Here is an 18,627-nt window from a genome sequence, read left to right as displayed (position 1 = left end):
ACTACACCCCATCAATCGGTAACCTGCCTTACAGCTCAGCTCTGTGAAGATCTATATGACTTGATGCAAATAATCATTTCTTATTACATTCTAAAGAAAAGAACCATCAGTAATAGTTACAATGGTAACCCCCCTCCCCCTTGTATTTTTTCAATGTGGCACAGACCTAAACAGTATGCTTCGTTACCAGTCAATTTCCCTACCACACCCAAATTTTCTACTTTAACATTCATTGGCTTCGACAGTTCACAAGCAAATTGTCATCCTCCAACCTGACCTAGACCTCAGACTGTGCTACATTTCAGTCTGTCACCAAAAACCAAGATTTCAGGGGGTTCCAGTATATAAATTTGGCTGAACTATCTTAATTATGTTAAGTAATTTTTTCTAAAATTGTAATTAGTAGATCCTTGGTATTAGTTTTAATGCCTTGACATAAAAGTACTAGGTCCTGTATTCCCCCTCCCCCCCCCCTCTCTCTCTCCTCACCCCCCCCCCCCCCCCACACACACACACACCAAACCAATATCAATATTTCCTCATTTTTGATTGTGTTGTCCTTACTTTCTCACTAATAATTGTTTCCATTTTCAGGTTTACCAATATTTTAATTAATATGTGGATTTGAGGTGGTGAACCAAAGTCTGTGTTCATACTTCACTTAAGTCAGACACTTACTTGTGATTCTTCTTTGTGTTTCATTAGCACTTCAATTTTTAGAATAGGTTTGAATATTGTAACTGTTAATTTCAAAGTGTATTTTTTGTGATCCTCTTTGTCACATTTCCAGTAAGAATGATAATTTTTGAATGATTGTAAGCGTAACAGTGTTTATTCATTTCCAGGATGATTACATGGAAGCACTGATGAAATTAAATCTTACTGTTACAAAAGCCTTCAAAGTAAATCAGAGCATTAAATTTGAGGTTTTCATTCATAAAGTAGATGGATTATCAGATGATTATAAGATGGAAACACAGAGAGATATTCATCAGAGAGCTAACGATGATCTTGCAGATTCAGGTTAGTTATACGCTGAACAAAAATGCTCATAAATATAATGTGAAACTATCTATTTTTTTTCTCCATTTGTTTGCTATATTCTGCAATATACTGTTCACTACAAAACTCCCTACAGGTAGTTGCTTTTTAGTACAAGTTGGATGGTAAAATATGGAATGTGTACACTAATTATATTATCTGTGGCATTTGTCTTTGTTTCTAGTGTAAGGTTTATGGTGTTTATATTTACAGGGGAAGAAGATGGACAGTATCTACCATTCACTAGTAAATAGTAGAAGTTTTCATAAATTGTTGATGGAGTACAGCAACCAGCCACAAATTGAATTCAGATTTCTTTATTAAGAAAGTATCATTACTGGTTTTGAATTTACAAGATTCATCATCTGATGACTTTCATGCTCTCATCAAAACAAATTATACAATGATTTTCTGATTGGTTGCCCTAGGATAAACAAATATTCACAGTTACAAAAATGTTATGTAGATGGTTGCACTACAAATTTGTGTTAGAATGTAACTTGTGTAAAGTGTTCATCTGTATTTTATAATGAAAAGCAACGTGTGTTAACGATGAAAATGTGAATGGCTTTAGAACCAAATGTGCCAGGTGGACATTTCATATAAGTTACATTCTAACACGGATCTGTAGTGCACCCATCTTTGTTACACGTTTGTGACTGTGTATTATTGTTTTATCGTAGGGCAACTCACCAGTAAACCAGTGTATCAGTTGTTCTGGCAAAGGCATAAAAGCCATGTGATGATGATTTGTATAAATTTTAAATCGCTAACTGTACTTTTTGAATACAGTGAGCTGAAACCAACTTGTGGCTGGTTGCTGTACACTGCAACAGTTTTTCATGTAACAGCCACGGTCTCCTACCATATCTTCATTTGACAATATTGCAATAATTTTGCAGACTACCAGGCATACACCTTTGTTTTATGACAAGGAAATTGCAAATTGTATTTTGTTTATTTACAACATAACTCATATTTTTGCAAGAAAAAATTATATACCCTCTCTCCAGTTAGTAGCTGAAATTGCAAAGCATATGTGCAATGGGACCTTCTAAATATCATTGAAACATGCTGGATCCTATTTAGGAATGATGGATATGAAATACGTACAGATTTCAAAAAATGCAAGGTAAGTTAGGATTTAATGCCCATTGACATAGAGTTCCCTAAACACTGACTTTCAGATTCCATTTTTCAGCAGTTTTCTTCAGTGACTGTGGTTGGTAATTCATTGACAGGTCATTTCTCAATAGCAGCAGTGCAATTCAACATTCTAGAGACTCCCTTGTGATACATAGCCATGGGCTGAGGTGCATGCTGTGTGGCTATTGGTTGGTGTCACGGGCTGGCATGCTGTAGCTGACTAGCTTAAACCCGACCACCAGCAATTATACATACCATCTTCTGCCATCATTGTATTGGCCATACCACTAGATGGTCCATGGTTTTTTGCTCTACAATGAGCTTCCCCCCCCCCCCCCCCTGGTATTTGCAGCCCCACCCCCCCTCACAATGGTAAATATTTTGCTGAAGTGCCTCCGCCATTTGGCCCTCCTTCCACTTTCCTTGTCCTGGGTGTTGACGGATGACACATGCTTATGTTCGTCCTTATCCCCTCCCCCCCCTCCCCCCTCACTTACAAAAGTCAGGTTTCAGTACCTGAATTTCTCTCTAGAATTGAGGTCCCTCAGTTAGTGTTGGCGTTGGTTATGGGACCACGCTGTTGCCTCCACATTTGCCAGGTTCTCCCCACCCTTTTCCCTGCATTTTGTCTGGTCTTTTGTGCCATTTTGTTTTCCCCTTTCTTGTGTCTTCTTGCCCAGGTATTTTCCCCATTGTGTCATGATCATGGTATGTTGTGGGGATCGGGAAGAGTTGTTGGTGGTGCTGGTGCCCCAATGTGCGTAGCATTTCTGGGGAACCACTAACCACCCCCTCCCATCCCCATACCCCCCCCCCCCCCCCCCCACCCGACCCATCCAAATTCTTTACTCTTCCTGCTGCTGCCATTCCTTTTGCCTCTGTGTTTGCCTATTTTCTCTTCCCCGAGACTGGAATATGCGGTTTGTGTTATTCCTCCCTTGGTTTCTGTAACCTGAGATGATAGGACCAGTGACCTCGCTGTTTGGTCCCCTCCCCAGCCAACCATCTACACACTGCCATCATTGGAATTCAGTTTGCCGGACAATGTGTCAGCTTGAATGAGAATTATTATCATCATCATCATCATTATTATCATTATTTACTTTTGGGAAGTCTAAAAGGGAGAGATTATGCAAACAATACAATAAATCTATCCTGCATGAAAGCACAGATTAATTATATGAATACAGTGACAGCAATAAAACTGATGACAATGTCCCACAGACCAGTCAGCAAGGTGTATTGTTTATGCGATCCAATCGATGGATGTGCCAAGTGATGTGCTATTTTCACTCTCTTGATTATTTGCATTTTTCGGACGCGTGTAGTAGTAGTAGTTGTAGTTGTTGTTGTTGTTGTTGTTATTAAGTAAATTGATGTTATGTCATTCGTTTTTATCATTGCAATAAATATGTTACTAAATTAAGCAAAATAGACTGCTAATTATGTTCCTTTTTGTATTCTAGGATTTGATCAGATTCACTTGAGCTTTCATCTGACTTCTATTTATGATCACAGTATATTTGAAGCATTCAGTAAAGTTGTACAAAAGCTGATTCCACAATTACCAACATTGGAAAATCTGTTGAATATACTGATTTCGGTAAGTAGTGTGAAATATTGTCTGCCGTTTAACTCAGTGACTGCTTCTGCTGCTTCTTAGCAGAAGAGAGAGAGAGAAGGTCAAATTTGACAGGAGTTGTGTAAGTCAGGATTAGATTGTGTTTCTCCATTTTGATCACTCACACTATGTAGTGCTTCAGTGCAATAAGGACAAATACATTTTTGTCTCACTAGTACTTAGTCATAGTGGGTGTCAACATTTGGAAAATTCCTGAGAATCTTAACAAAGCACGAAATGAGATTACAAAGTCTTCCCCCATCCCCTTCTTCTCCCCAGTGCTTTCATATAATTGCCAGAACCAGCTTCTGCCATTCACTAATTTTTATTACATATTTGTAATACCTGTGATACCTTCATGCATGTCAAATTTCCTACAGCTCTTACTAAATAAAAACTCATTTACTGTAAAATCTTCCCTATTCATACTGACACCAGTCCACTTTTACAAAATCATGCATACTGAAGGGAAAGATAGCTGAGAGTACACAAATGTTGTTTGTAAAGCGACCTGAAGTTGAAAATTGTCTCTCCAATAACTAATTTGACATTTTCCATTTGCCTGTTCATCATTTATGCTACTTTTTCTGCCTCTTCTCAATTCACAGTTTAGTGCAAGTTTCCATTTTGTCCAGCACTTAGTTTTTTTATTTGCTCAGCCTGTCAGTTTGTCTTCACAGAGGTACTGTTTTTAAATTAGAAAAGTTTTAGACTTAAGAATGAAAATTTAGACCTCAGAAGTTAATTGACTTTGAGAAGTGGCAAGATATTGAATTTTGCAATGGTGTCCAGTTGAATTTCTTGTCAGACTCCCAGGCCCTTAATTTTGGTATTGTTGAGTTCGTGTACTAACAGGAATTGGACTGCTGATGTTGTCACTAGAGTATACAAGAAATTTATTATACAGTCTCTGAACAGGCTCAAGTCTATCAATCTTCTTTCTCCACCATCCCAGCAAGTTGAAAATATCCAGTCTACAAACAGGCTCAAGTCTATCAATCTGCTTCTTTCTCCACTATCCCAGCAAGGTGACAATGCCCTAACATGCTTCTGTGTGTACCTGCACTACTGTCAGGACCTTGTACTGTTGACATAGGACCCACTGACACTCATGGTCACAGTGATGTTGGGGTGCACTGAACTGAACTGAACTGAACTGAACTGTGTTGGCACCAGTGTCTTAAACTTTGCATTACTTTTTTGCTTCAGTTGAGGCTCAGACTGTACTTTTCAATTCTGCTAAAGGATACAGTGGAAAGTTTTATGCAGAGAGCTCAGATTGAGTGGGGTTCTGTAGAGGTGGTGATTCTTTATTTAGGTGGCAAAAGGTCGTGGTATGCTATCTACCCTAATTTCTCTTTGTCCTGCTATGCTATATGTACATCAAATCTGAGTTCTGAGTCATTTTTCTATTTAGCGAGGTCTCTGTATTTTCTAGCTCTTACTTCTGTATTTTGTCATGTGGAGGAACATACAAGTATTTGCTACCTTCTTTATTCTGTTACAAACAGTATATACTCCCGGTTACTCTCTTCTTTCAGTTTTCAACCACATTACAGTTCTTTAAAGTAAGGCTATCTAATATTTAAGGCATTATTCATCAATAGTTACATCACCCAACCGTAATTTTGCTTAAAGGTAAAATTAAGTTTGAAATCATCTTGTGACCCATATCACTGGGTGAAAATTTTTCTGTAATTAGTGCAGTGGTAGTGGTATTTGTTCACAGTTGATGAATGCAATGTTTATTTTGATGATTATTTATGGATAATTTATTAGTATTATGCAAGATAAGTAATTCACAAACTAGATGTGACTATAAAACACACACATGAACTGTGACTTACTTTTGATGTGACATGTAAAAATGAATAAATAATGTAAAATCAAACAATGGGAAATGTAGAATGGAATAACAACAGTATGAAGAGGATAGATTGTTACTCGCCATATAGAGGAGGCATTGAGTGGCAGACAGGCACAATGAAAAATGACTGCCAGGTATTATTAGCTCTTAGAGGAAATCCTTCATCAGACACACACACACACACACACACACACACACACATATCACACGTATGGCCACTGTCATCTCTGGATGCTTAGGCCTTTCTGTAACTGCATCTGAGATGAGCAGCAATCAATCTTTGCTGGGGTGGGCAGTGGGGATGCAGAAGCAGCATGGCGGGAGGAGGATAGCAGAGTAGGAGTGAGGGAAGATGCTCCTACTGCCTGTGAGAGTATTTAGGGATGTAGTGAGCACAGGACAGTGACTGCTAAATGCAACATTGGGAGGCTGTGCTAGAGAGGGGGGGGGGGGGGGTGGAGGGGGCAAAGGGAGTCGTGGAGAAGAGCAAAGGACTCAGCAGGTGCACTGATGGGATAAGATATTTCTAGTGCTGGAGTGCGAACGAGGAAGGAGATAGGCAGGTGGAGGGCAGGGACTAGCAAGGTTGTGGAAACAAAGGATATGTTGTTGGAGAAGTCCCTACTTGCACAGTACAAAAAAGTTGGTAGCCCTTTTCCCTATTCTACTTCTCTCCTCTCACCTTTGCCCTTCCCCTGCCCTCCCTAGTACAACCTCCCAGTGCTGGACCTAGCAGCTGCCGATCCTGTCCCCATCATGTCCCTGCATGCTACTCCCAGGCACCACTAACTTCTCTTACCCCTACCCTGCTATCCCTCCCCCTACCCAACCCATGCCTCTTTTGTACCTCCACAATCCACCCCAGTAAAGATTGCAGCTCACCTCAGATGCAGTCAGGCCTTCTCTCTCTCTCTCTCTCTCTCTCTCTCTGTGTGTGTGTGTGTGTGTGTGTGTGTGTGTGTGTGTGTGTGGGTGGGTGGGTGCGCGCATCTGATGAAGGCCTTAATGCAATAGCTAATAATATCTACCAGCCTTTTTTCCAATGTGTGTGTCTGCCACTCGACGCCCACTGTATGTGGTGAGTAGCAATCTATTCTTTTCATATCTTTAATAAGTACTTTTGTCAGAAATGTTTTAGTGGAATCAACTTGTATAATATTGTTGTTTCCATTAAGTCTCGTTAGTTACTTCATCATTTATATTACAGAATTCTGGAATTGAAAAAGCCTTTCTTTTCGATGTTGTGTCGAAGATATATATAGCAACTGATTCTTCTCCAGTTGACATGCAGAGCTATGAACTTTGCTGTGATATGATTGATGTTGTTATAGATGTCTCTTGCATTTATGGGTAAGTATTGCAGTTCTGTTAAGCATATGATATTTCCTTCGCTTACTGTAAATATTTGTAACTACCCTGAGTAGAACAGATATGCAGGTTACACCTGAACTAATACATGAAAATTTGTCAAACATTGGAAACTTCAGGCAGGAATATCAACAATGTAGGAAAAGATAAATTGCTACTCACCATAAAGATGACACATTAAGTTGCAGACTGGCAAAGTTAAGACACTTGCACATAAGTTTTCGGCCACAGCCTTCATCAGAAAAAGAGAAACACACACCATTCTCTCACCCAAGCAAGCATACCTCATGCACACATGACTACCAACTCTCTAAGCTCGGGCAAGAATGCAGCTATCATGTGGGGTGGAAGCAGCAATTTTGAGGGGGCAGGTAAGGGAAAGGGATAGCAGTGTACAGGTAGGGGGAAAGAAGAGCTGTCTGGCAGACCACAATGCCAATAGGTACAGTGTCAGGAGATTGTGGGGCAGGGAGGTAGGGAGAATTGAGTGAAAAGGAGAGGAGCGGGAAAACAGGAAAGATTGATGGGTGCTTTGGCAGAAGGTGGCAAACAAAGAGGGTACATTCAGGAGATAATGTCTTTACTGTATCAGTATCTCTTCAGCCAGTTACAAAATAAATATGAAAAGTGTGGTTTGTTTGCCACCCTCTGCCAACACACCTGCCCATTTTTCCCCGCTACCATAGTTTTTTGCTCTGTTTTCCCCACCTCCCTGGCCATAAACCCCCTGACGCTGTGCCTGTTGGCATTATATCCCCTGTACACTTTGCCAGACACTGTTCCTCTCTCCCCCCACCCGTAAACTGTTATCCCTTCCCCACCCTCCTCCAGACTGCTGCTTCTGTCCCACATGATAGTTGCATTCTGGCCCGAGCTGCTGAAGTTGGCTGTCATGTGTGCGTGAGATGTACTTGATTGTTTGAATGAATGACAAAGGCCGTGGCTGAAAGCTTATGTGTAAGTGACTTTTCATTTGGCCTGTCTTCAGCTTAACGTAACATGAAATTTGTGCCAGGATCAAGACCTAGAAAATTATTTACTGCTTTTCATGAGCAGTTGTTTTAACCTTTGTTATCCAAGCACATCCTGTGGACTAACCCAGCTTCTTGCTGTTACTCAGTTGTTCCATTCTAATTTCCAAACTTGTAGATCTCCATACAGTTTTCTGGACAAATTATCATGTATTGCTTTAGATGTACATCGATGAAATCACTGCAATAAGTGATAAGATTCACAGACTTTTTATATTTTGGTCCTGTAAATATTTATTAATTCTGTATGTGGATTAACGCAGTTACTATTAAACTACAAAATGTAATAATTCTTACTGTATCAATCTTTTACAAAATAAATGTGAAAAGTGTAGTTTTGTGGAGATGTTGTTGGTACATTTTGTTGTACAGTTCAGGGTGATTCTCCCAACAAATTCGTCTGAGATGTACCTATCCTACAACCAGTTTTATGTGATGAGACCACCTTATATTGTTCCATATGCATTGCTTAGTTACGCATATTTTACAATTGTGATTTTTCCACCTTTGTGTGAATCAACTGGCAGTCTCTGCATCAAGTGCCCGTCATCTGCACTACAACTGTCATTTTGCTGTGACTTCCATCTATACTACACTTCATCTGAGAATATAATCATGTAGATGCTGATGTTATCCATTGTGTCATTTATATGCTTCTGGAACAACAACAGTCCTATAAAACTTCTTTTTGATATGTCCAAAACTATTTTCAAATTGGATATTTTCTCATAACTGAGAATGGCATATTGAGTTCTTTTTATGATTATTCAGTGCTGTTACAAAACTGGTTTGATATTTATTTTGTTCATTATGCTTCTGTTAGCAGATGGGCACCTCTGTTGCTGCCTTCTGGATCTCACATGAGTTCCTTGCAGAATCCATATTGATTCCTACAGTGGAGAATTTGATTTCCAAAGAGGTTGTAATGCTTAAGCCTGTAACATATTTGTTCTGTTCCACAGCAAATTAATGTCAGAGATACAGTAAAAAGTGAAATGGTACTTTCTGCACAAACAGACCATTTTAAGAAAGGAAAATCCCATTGATATTTGAAGAAATCCCAATAGCAGCCAGTGATGGAACTCGGAGCTTTATCTCATTGATACGGTAATTAAAAGCTCTGTAGCTTCCAAAAAAATTGAGCCCTTATAGCATAATGTTTTAAGGCACTGGACTTGGATGTGGTAGGAAAGGGATTCTCTCTCCATCCAGTCAACTGAATTAGGTTTCTGTGTGTGTGTGTGTGTGTGTGTTTTTTTTTACAAAACAAATGCAGGATGGTTACTTTGGAAAGGACACATCTGTTTTTCTGCCTCATCTTCATCCATTCTGAGCTTGTGTGTAGTATCTGTTGAGTTTGTAATCTTCATTCTTCCTTACTATCTTCGAAAGGGTAACACACAATAAAATGCTGTGCTGTTATGTCCTTACAATGTGAATGACTAAATATTTAAAAATCGCTAAATAAGGAAAAAAATCAAGTGAATATTCTTTTTCCCCTGTTATCATTGACACCAAACAACATGACCTGCTCATGTAATGTCACGTGCAGCATGCTAGCTTGTGAGGCATGAAGATGAATTGAATCCATGCGGCAAATTAATGACTATGGCTGGTGCACTGCCCAACCTGACTGTGGTTTTTGGGCAGTTTCCCATGCTTGTTGAGCCAAATGCTGGGCTGTTTCCATCCCCAGTTTCCACCTCGGAAAACATGATACACGAACAGTTAAAATACGATGACACACTGCAAAAAGTTTACACAGTTCACAAACAGGAGGTTCACATGACTTCCCTCCTTTAGGTAATGACTTTAGCAACAGTAAGGGCATCTGGCTGCAAAGTTAAATAAAATAAATTTGCCAAATCTTCAATACAGTGTACTCCGTACTACAAGGGATTCATATGAAGATGAAGAAGATTGGCTCCAAACAAGATGGAAGAGCGGTTAAGGAACTAGAACTGCCTTTGAAGAACATGTTGGTTCAGATTCCTGTCCGATTCAGAGTCCTGTCTGATTGTCCAGACAGGTTTTCTGTGGTTTCAGTTAGGCCAAATACCAAGATGATTCCTTAACATTAAGGTCAAACTGATAAGAACTTTAACATGGAACATGCTGTTGCCTCCTTGAGCCCCCGGTTCGTGATGTACCCTTGTCCGGTTCTCAGCTACGCTACAGATCACTTTATTTATGAAAATACAAAGTACAATCACCAACAAATTTTACATACTCACATACACCTTTACCTTTAACCCATATGAATACAGACTCATTAACAGATATTTTTCTCTTATTTCTAGTATACAAATACAATGCAGAGGTAGACATATAAGCTGATTTACCAAAGTCTTTATTTGCAAGTTCAGTCACATGATATGTTCGATAGGCAATAATGTCTCTATCAACAAAACTTTCAAGTCCTCCAACACTAGGTACACCTGTACCTCCACGTACAATAGCTACAGTAAGCCATCCATTACCATGTGTAAATGTGTCATTAGTATCAATGCTAAAGTTAAGTCTGCAACCACAGAAAACACAAGGTCCGTCCACAAGTGCAGTAGCCGATACACTCTTCACTGGTATGCGATTCCTCTTGTCTCCTGCTGTTGTGGAGAATTCTATGTTTTCTATGGTTTTGTAGACAGTATGCCTTAACATTAATTCGGTATTGTCTGCCATCTCTGATGACCTCATCACCAATGGGGCATTCTTTGGAGCGCTGGCAGAGTGAACGTTTATCATGAATCTGTCTGCATTGTTTTTCATTCAGAAAATAATTAGTTCATCATGAACAGAGAATCATGTTAGTAATGAAAGATAGTAATGCTTATAGGGAAAAAGTTGTCTATTAGTGTAATTGTCACATAAGAATTTAACAAAAGAGACTAAATAATATTTTAACTTATTAGCAATTACAGTAAATCACATTTTTGTGTATACTTCGTATGGTACCTTTATACCACTGTCACTTTGTTTGCAGCCTCAGAGATGACACAGATGCAGCAGCATTTGATTCTCAGAGTTCAAGCTTAATTAAACTTAATAATGGTACTATTTTGTACTTAAGAGAAGTGAATAAGTTCCTAGCTCTAGTGTGTATACTCAGAGAAGACAACTTTGATAGACAAGGTAAGTTTGAATGGGTTTGATTTGCTAATAGTATCTGTGTGTAATGCCAACAATTTGATTGGCATCATCATCATCATCATCATCATCATCATCATCATTTAAGACTGATTATGCCTTTCAGCGTTCAGTCTGGAGCATAGCCCCCCTTATACAGTTCCTCCATGATCCCCTATTCAGTGCTAACATTGGTGCCTCTTCTGATGTTAAACCTATTACTTCAAAATCATTCTTAACCGAATCCAGGTACCTTCTCCTCGGTCTGCCCCGACTCCTCCTACCCTCTACTGCTGAATCCATGAGTCTCTTGGGTAACCTTGCTTCTCCCATGCGCGTAACATGACCCCACCATCTAAGCCTGTTCGCCCTGACTGCTACATCTATAGAGTTAATTCCCAGTTTTTCTTTGATTTCCTCATTGTGGACACCCTCCTGCCATTGTTCCCATCTACTAGTACCTGCAATCATCCTAGCTACTTTCATATCCGTAACCTCAACCTTGTTGATAAGGTAACCTGAATCCACCCAGCTTTCGCTCCCATACAACAAAGTTGGTCGAAAGATTGAACGGTGCACAGATAACTTAGTCTTGGTACTGACTTCCTTCTTGCAGAAGAGAGTAGATCGTAGCTGAGCACTCACTGCATTAGCTTTGCTACACCTCGCTTCCAGTTCTTTCACTATGTTGCCATCCTGTGAGAATATGCATCCTAAGTACTTGAAACCGTCCACCTGTTCTAACTTTGTTCCTCCTATTTGGCACTCAATCCGTTTATATTTCTTTCCCACTGACATTACTTTCGTTTTGGAGATGATAATCTTCATACCATAGTCCTTACATTTCTGATCTAGCTCTGAAATATTACTTTGCAAACTTTCAATCGAATCTGCCATCACAACTAGTCATCCGCATATGCGAGACTGCTTATTTTGTGTTCACATATCTTAATCTCACCCAGCCAGTCTATTGTTTTCAACATATGATCCATAAATAATATGAACAACAGTGGAGACGGGTTGCAGCCTTGTCTTACCCCTTAAACTACTCTGAACCATGAACTCAATTTACCGTCAACTCGAACTGCTGCCTGACTATCCATGTAAAGACCTTTAATTGCTTGCAAAAGTTTGCCTCCTATTCCATAATCTTGTAGAACAGACAATAACTTCCTCCTAGGAACCCGGTCATATGCCTTTTCTAGATCTATAAAGCATAGATACAATTCCCTGTTCCACTCATAACACTTTTCCATTATTTGCCGTAAGCTAAAGATCTGGTCCTGACAACCTCTAAGAGGCCTAAACCCACACTGATTTTCATCCAATTGGTCCTCAACTAATACTCGCACTTTCCTTTCAACAATACCTGAGAAGATTTTACCCACAACGCTGATTAAAGAGATACCTCTGTAGTTGTTACAATCTTTTCTGTTTCCATGTTTAAAGATTGGTGTGATTACTGCTTTTGTCCAGTCTGATGGAACCTAATTTGATTGGCATAACATGTAAAATTAGTTTCCTTGGAAGGCAGTCCCCCTACATATTTGCATCTTCCTCATTGAAAACAACATATAGCAAAAGCTCCATTAGCACTGCTGCTTTTTATGTGTGATCTATGAACAGCGATGAAGCAGGAAAGAGGAATACCAAATAAGAATGTGAACCAATGGCAGTAAATTAAAATGCACCATAAATAACAAAAATGATGATAGGCACACACAAATGCAGTTAAATCCCTGTGTCTTGTAATTTTAACTCGTGCAACAGATTAAAGGTGGGGAAAGAGGAAATGAAGTTATTCCAACAACTGGACCAACAAAGATGCTGAGAATGAAAGAAAGTAGTAACAGTCAGCCAACAGCCCATATTCAAATGCTAGAGTGTTGGTAATAATGCACTGTTGTCACCTGGGAATAAACAGAGAAGAGCTGGGATCAGAAATAGATTGTGAAGGAATAAAAATTATAAATGCAACCAAAAGAAAAGCAAAAAGTGAAAGAATGTTAGATGAGGATGGTGGAAAGTGAAAGTAATAAAAAAACGAGAAAATGAGAAGATAAATTATAAAGAAAAGAAAGAAAAACTAGGTGTGCGCACATGTGAAATGAAATGAAATGCAGTATACTCCTGATTATTGGTGTAATGTGGGGAGATGATGCATGAATAATTGGAAAAGTCAAATAATTGAGATATTTTCAAATGTGTGTGTGTGTGTTTTTTTTTTTGTAATAAATTTGAAGTTCTGTGGGTAGGTACAGTAGGCCTGTTTATTTTTTAGAGTAGTTTGCCATGCTGGTCTGCTTCTGAGAGGTGCTGACTTTTTTTGCACAGCCTTTTGAAATTTCCTTGCAGCAGTAATGTCATCATACTGAAACCCTCTATGGCCCATATAATCTAGGAGAATATCAACACATTACGATGTAGTACAGTGACTGACAAGGTCACTATCTTGATTCCCACTTTCACATTCGCTGTCATACGCAGCTTGTGATTTAGTGGTTAAACATTACTGCCTCTGGATCACAGGGTCCCGGGTTTGATTCTCAGCCGGTTCAGGGATTTTCTCCACCCGGGGACTGGGTGTTAGTGTTGTCCTAATCCTTTCATCATCATTCAAGAATTTGGCAAGATGGGAACATGAAAAGATGGGGAATTTTTACAGGCACTGACCACCATGCCATTGAGCACTCCACAAATCAAAATCATCATCATCATCACATTCACTGTCTTCTTCTTTATATTGTGAAGCAGCAGCCACAATTTTGGTATCACTCATGTACTGGAAGCCAGGTTCACCTGCATCAGTTTTCAGCTGCTCATTCAAGTGTTCTTCATCAACAGCTTCAGAGCCATTTAAACTCATTGCCAGATACAATATTTATGCAGTGGTTATTTCTTTATCACTGAAATGTTGAAAATCTCATTCTTCTACATCTGGAAAAATTGTCATCATGACCAAACTAGTGTATGTGGCTTGACTTCCTGCCAGGCATCTAGAATAGTCAACTTTTTTCAGAATGCCACCAAATCATTCTCATCAGCTAACATTACCGTGAAAACGAAAGTTGCTAGTCACCATATAGTGGAGCTTCTGAGTCGCAGGTAGGCACAACAGACTGTCACATTTGGCCAGTAACGCCTTCATCAAACTTAGATCACACACACACACACACACACACACACACACACACACACACACACACACACACCGGACAGTGACGTGCTGTTGGGGAGAATACAGGACAAGGTGGAAAGATGATAGGGCAGCTGTGTGCAATCGGGAGATTAGACGGAAGGCAGGGGAGAGGTGGAGAGGGGGGGGGGGGGAGATAGCAGAAAAGAGGAGAAGTAAAAAGACTGGATGTGATGGAGGAATGAGGACTGTGTAGTGCTGGAGTGGGAACAGAGAAGTGACTGGATGGGAGAGGACAATGACTAACGAAGGTTGAGGCCAGGAGGGTTACTGGAATGTAGGATTTATTGCACGAAAAGTTCCCATCTCTGCAATTCAGAAAAGCTGTTGTTGGTGGCAAGGATCCATATGGCACAGGCTGTGAAGCTGTCATTGAAATGAAGGACATCATGTTTGGCAGCCTGCTCAGCAACAGGATGGTCCTCTTATTTCATGGCCACAGTTTATGGGTGGCCGTTCATGCGGACAGACCAGTGGCTGCAGCTTAGCTTGTAGATCACAACTGCTTTCAGAGGTAGCCCTGCCTTGGATGGGAGTGGTGATGTGTGTGACTGGACTGGAGTAGGTGGTGGTGGTGGTGGTGGTGGTGGTGGTGGGAATATGTAAGGGACAAGTCTTACGTCCAGGTCTATTACGTGGATAAGAGCCATGAGGTAGTGGTTGGGAGCAGGGGTTGTGTAGGGATGGACGAGTGTGTTATATAGGTTCGATGGATGATGAAATACCACTGTGGCAGGTGGGAAGGATAGTGGGCAGGACATTTCTCATTTCAGGGCACGATGAGAGGTAGTCAAAACCCTGGCGGAGAATGTAATTCAGTTGCTCCAGTCCTGGGTGGTACTGAGTTATGAGGGAAATGCTCCTCTGTGACCGGAAGGTGGGACTTTGTGGGGTGATGGGAGACTGGAAAGATAAGGCATAGGAGATTTGTTTTTGCACATGATTGGGAGAATAATTATGGTTTGTGAAGGCTTTAGTGAGACCCTCGGTATATTTCGAGAGGGATTGCTTGTCACTACAGATGTGATGACCACGGGTGGCTAGGCTGTATTTTTGGTTGTAATAATGCACAGGAAGGCCATTAGCTGTGATTCCTTGAACCTCAGGGTTTTTTGATTTTCCAATCACTAGTAGTTTCACTTTGTGGTTCGCAAAAACATTCCTGGTGCACAAAATCGTAATGCATTCCTTAGGCAATTATATCCAGGAGCACAAATTTCATTCTTAAAAGCAAGAGATCTGATTGGTAGAAGTTTCCTATACAGGCCACTTTTGTCTGCATTGAAAATTGATCTGGCATGAAATTCTCATCCTACACATATTTCTTGCACTCTTCGCGGAAGGAATCAGCTGCCGCAACATTTGAACTAAGCCGTGCTCCTTATGCAGCAAGTTTGCGAATCCTGTGATGCTTGAATTTGGTTAGCCATTCAGACTGATGCATTAAATTCTCCCTGAAAACTTAGCACTTCATGAAAAAATTTAGTTTTTTCAGCACACTTCACGCCCGACAAAATTAATTCTTCTGCTCATTTTTCACTAAACTATTGCACAAGAATAGAATCTAAGTCATCTTATATAGATCTCTTCACGTTTTTTCGTGCAGATGGTCTAAAACTAGACAAAATCTTGCATTTTCTGCTTATTCTTTTTAATGTCCCAAACACTGCATTCGAATACCATAATCTTTCATTTAATTCTTTTTTAAATGTAATCACCTTTCTTTTTTTCCCCATCATCTCTTTTCCAAATGTCTTTTAACTTGCTTCATTGACACTTACACACTGATCAATATCAGTGTGGTTTTTTTTTTTTTTCATGAACAGGCTGACTGACAACAATGGAAACAGTATTTTATTGGCACTGGGCAGTTGTTTAAACAGTGGAAATGGCACTTACTGTTATATGGCAGCTTGTTTATTGCTATTTGGTATGGAAAAAAACTGCAGTTTTTTAATGCACGAATAATCTGCAAACTGGATAACCCATGTCTGACTCTGATAATTTGCACTTGAATCATCAAGAGTGCCCTGAATCATGTAAAGCAATGTAAGAGGTACAAAGAAGAAAGGGACTAGCCTCAATTAATACCAAGACAATCTTCTTTATCTCTTTATGTTAAAACTGCAGCAAAATAACACAAAAGTAAAATACAGGAAAATATTAACTAACTAGTATAATATTACAGTTAACGAAAATTTAGAGAAGTTATTAATATGACAGTTCCATCAGAGCTCTGTGTCTAGGGAACATAACCATACAGTAGACTTTGTCCGAGTCTGTATGAAGTTTTCCCAGTTCCCTTGAAGTATTCTTACAGGGTATTCACTAGTAATATGTTCTAATGTTTCTTGCTTTGAACTGCAGCTACATTATAGGCTGTGTAGATTACCCCATTTACAGACAGATATTTTGCCTCTTGCATGCTTTGTTCTGATGTGATTGATGTGGCTCCATATTTTTCTTGGCAGCTGCACATCTGTAGACATTGTATGGAAAAGAATGTACAGTTGCTTTCCAGCATTTTTTGTGATTCACAGAGAGTAAGGAGTAGTTTGGTGAAAGCTTTTGAGATCCCTTAGACATTTTCTGAATTTAACATTCATGCAAGGAAGATGTGAGAGGATTTTATTGATTGAGATTTTCTAAAACCAGACTTGATGCACGTCTTCCTCCATTCTCGGTCCGTTGCCTGTTACAGTTGGAGATCTTGTGGTGTTACATTTGACAGGTAATGAAGTCACAGTTCTGATGTTGGATTTAGTGCGTTAATGCACATGCACAAATAACTGAAAGCTTGAGACGTATGCATGTGCAAGCATGCACAAAAATCCTTCTTCTCCACACCGTCAAAGCATGCTTGTACATGCATCAATCTATACCTTTGAAATTAGTGGAGATCAGATGATGATTGCGCATTTTGACTGGTTTTACTGTTGTGGGATGGGGTGGGGGGCATGGAATAAGAAACAGGATGTGTAGTGTAAAGATTTGTTAATGAAGCAAAACATTTATTCTCACATTAAGGTACTTTTGTATTTGCTCAGGCACGATGACATCACAAACCGTCATGTTCAGCAAAAGGTATTACTATACTAGCCAATGGCGACTCAACTGATAGCCCAGAGAGCGAAAACTCTGCTTGCAAGCCAATCTTCGAGGGGAGCAGAGAGTCTGAACACTGTGTAGAGACTAGCACAGAACAAACATAACATCACCAGCATGAGTGATAGGATAAACTAAGTACACGAAAAACAGAGCGCAGAGTGAGGCAGAGGTCGGGCCCGAGGTAGTTGATGTCCCACGTAAGAACTGCTGGACCGAGCTTATTGCCGTTGGCTGATAAACACCTGGGTCAGTGGGCCTGTCCATGAGTGCTGTACATATGCGTCCCGTGGCAATGTTCTAAGCTACTCTACTGCTATACCCATGCCAGCTCATCTGCATCTATCTCTATATCTGCTGGTGGTGATACTAAATCTCACCCCCTTGAAAAGGCAAAGTAAGGCCACAAATAGCCAGGTTTGTACCATGACCTATTGGCATACAACCAGAGAGGGTGTGAGATTTCCCACAGCGGACTCACCACCAAAGGAGACAATGCCAATGAAGCTGGCTCCACCAGAGGGCTGGATGATTGCAGGGTTACAAGACTTCATTTTCTGTAGGTAATTGCATCATCTATCCATAAGGATGCCATCAGACTTACTTGGATATTTTCATGTGCGATTGTCTTATTGCATCATCTTTTGGTGTAAGTGGCCATTGATGAAAAGAGTTTCACCACTTGGAAGAGAGTTATATGCATAATGAATACTGTTTATCTAAAACACCGTTGCAGAAATTAGTTGAAAATACAGCTTCTTAAAATTTCTCTCAGTATATCATCTCCCTTGTGTGTTTCATTAACAAAACCATTCTATTTTTAAAACCAATAGTGCCCATTATGGCTACAGTACAAAGTGAAAACAGGACTTCATAGTAACTGGACAAACTTCACATTTTTGCAGAAAGGAGTAAGTCACTCAGGCATGAGAGTTTTCAGTGCTCTACTTACAGACTTCAGAAGTCTCTCTCTTGAAACAACTAAATAAAAGAGCAGATTCATAGAATATCTGTAACAAAATTAATTCTACTCAATTAGCGATTTTTTAGCTAAATGAGTGCACATACATGTACTTTTGTTGTATGACTAGGATGTCCCATTTAGTGCAAGCATAAATGTAAATTA

The 18,627-nt window shown here is 39.8% G+C and overlaps 1 protein-coding gene across 1 annotated transcript in view; it reads left to right on the top strand.

Moving 5' to 3' along the window:
- LOC126260720 (ras-related GTP-binding protein C) overlaps window positions 1-18,627 on the top strand; it is a 93,317-nt gene that overhangs the window by 58,676 nt on the left and 16,014 nt on the right. The window contains exons 4-7 of the mRNA XM_049958061.1: window positions 846-1,023; window positions 3,654-3,790; window positions 6,883-7,025; window positions 11,058-11,206. Of these exons, the coding sequence (XP_049814018.1) occupies window positions 846-1,023; window positions 3,654-3,790; window positions 6,883-7,025; window positions 11,058-11,206 (607 nt within the window). The remainder of the gene's footprint in view (window positions 1-845; window positions 1,024-3,653; window positions 3,791-6,882; window positions 7,026-11,057; window positions 11,207-18,627) is intronic.

This window comes from Schistocerca nitens, chromosome 1 (assembly GCF_023898315.1).
Source record: "Schistocerca nitens isolate TAMUIC-IGC-003100 chromosome 1, iqSchNite1.1, whole genome shotgun sequence".
Taxonomy (NCBI): domain Eukaryota; kingdom Metazoa; phylum Arthropoda; class Insecta; order Orthoptera; family Acrididae; genus Schistocerca; species Schistocerca nitens.
The sequence above is the reverse complement of the archived record's forward strand: the minus strand, read 5'-3'. Positions and strand labels throughout refer to the sequence as shown.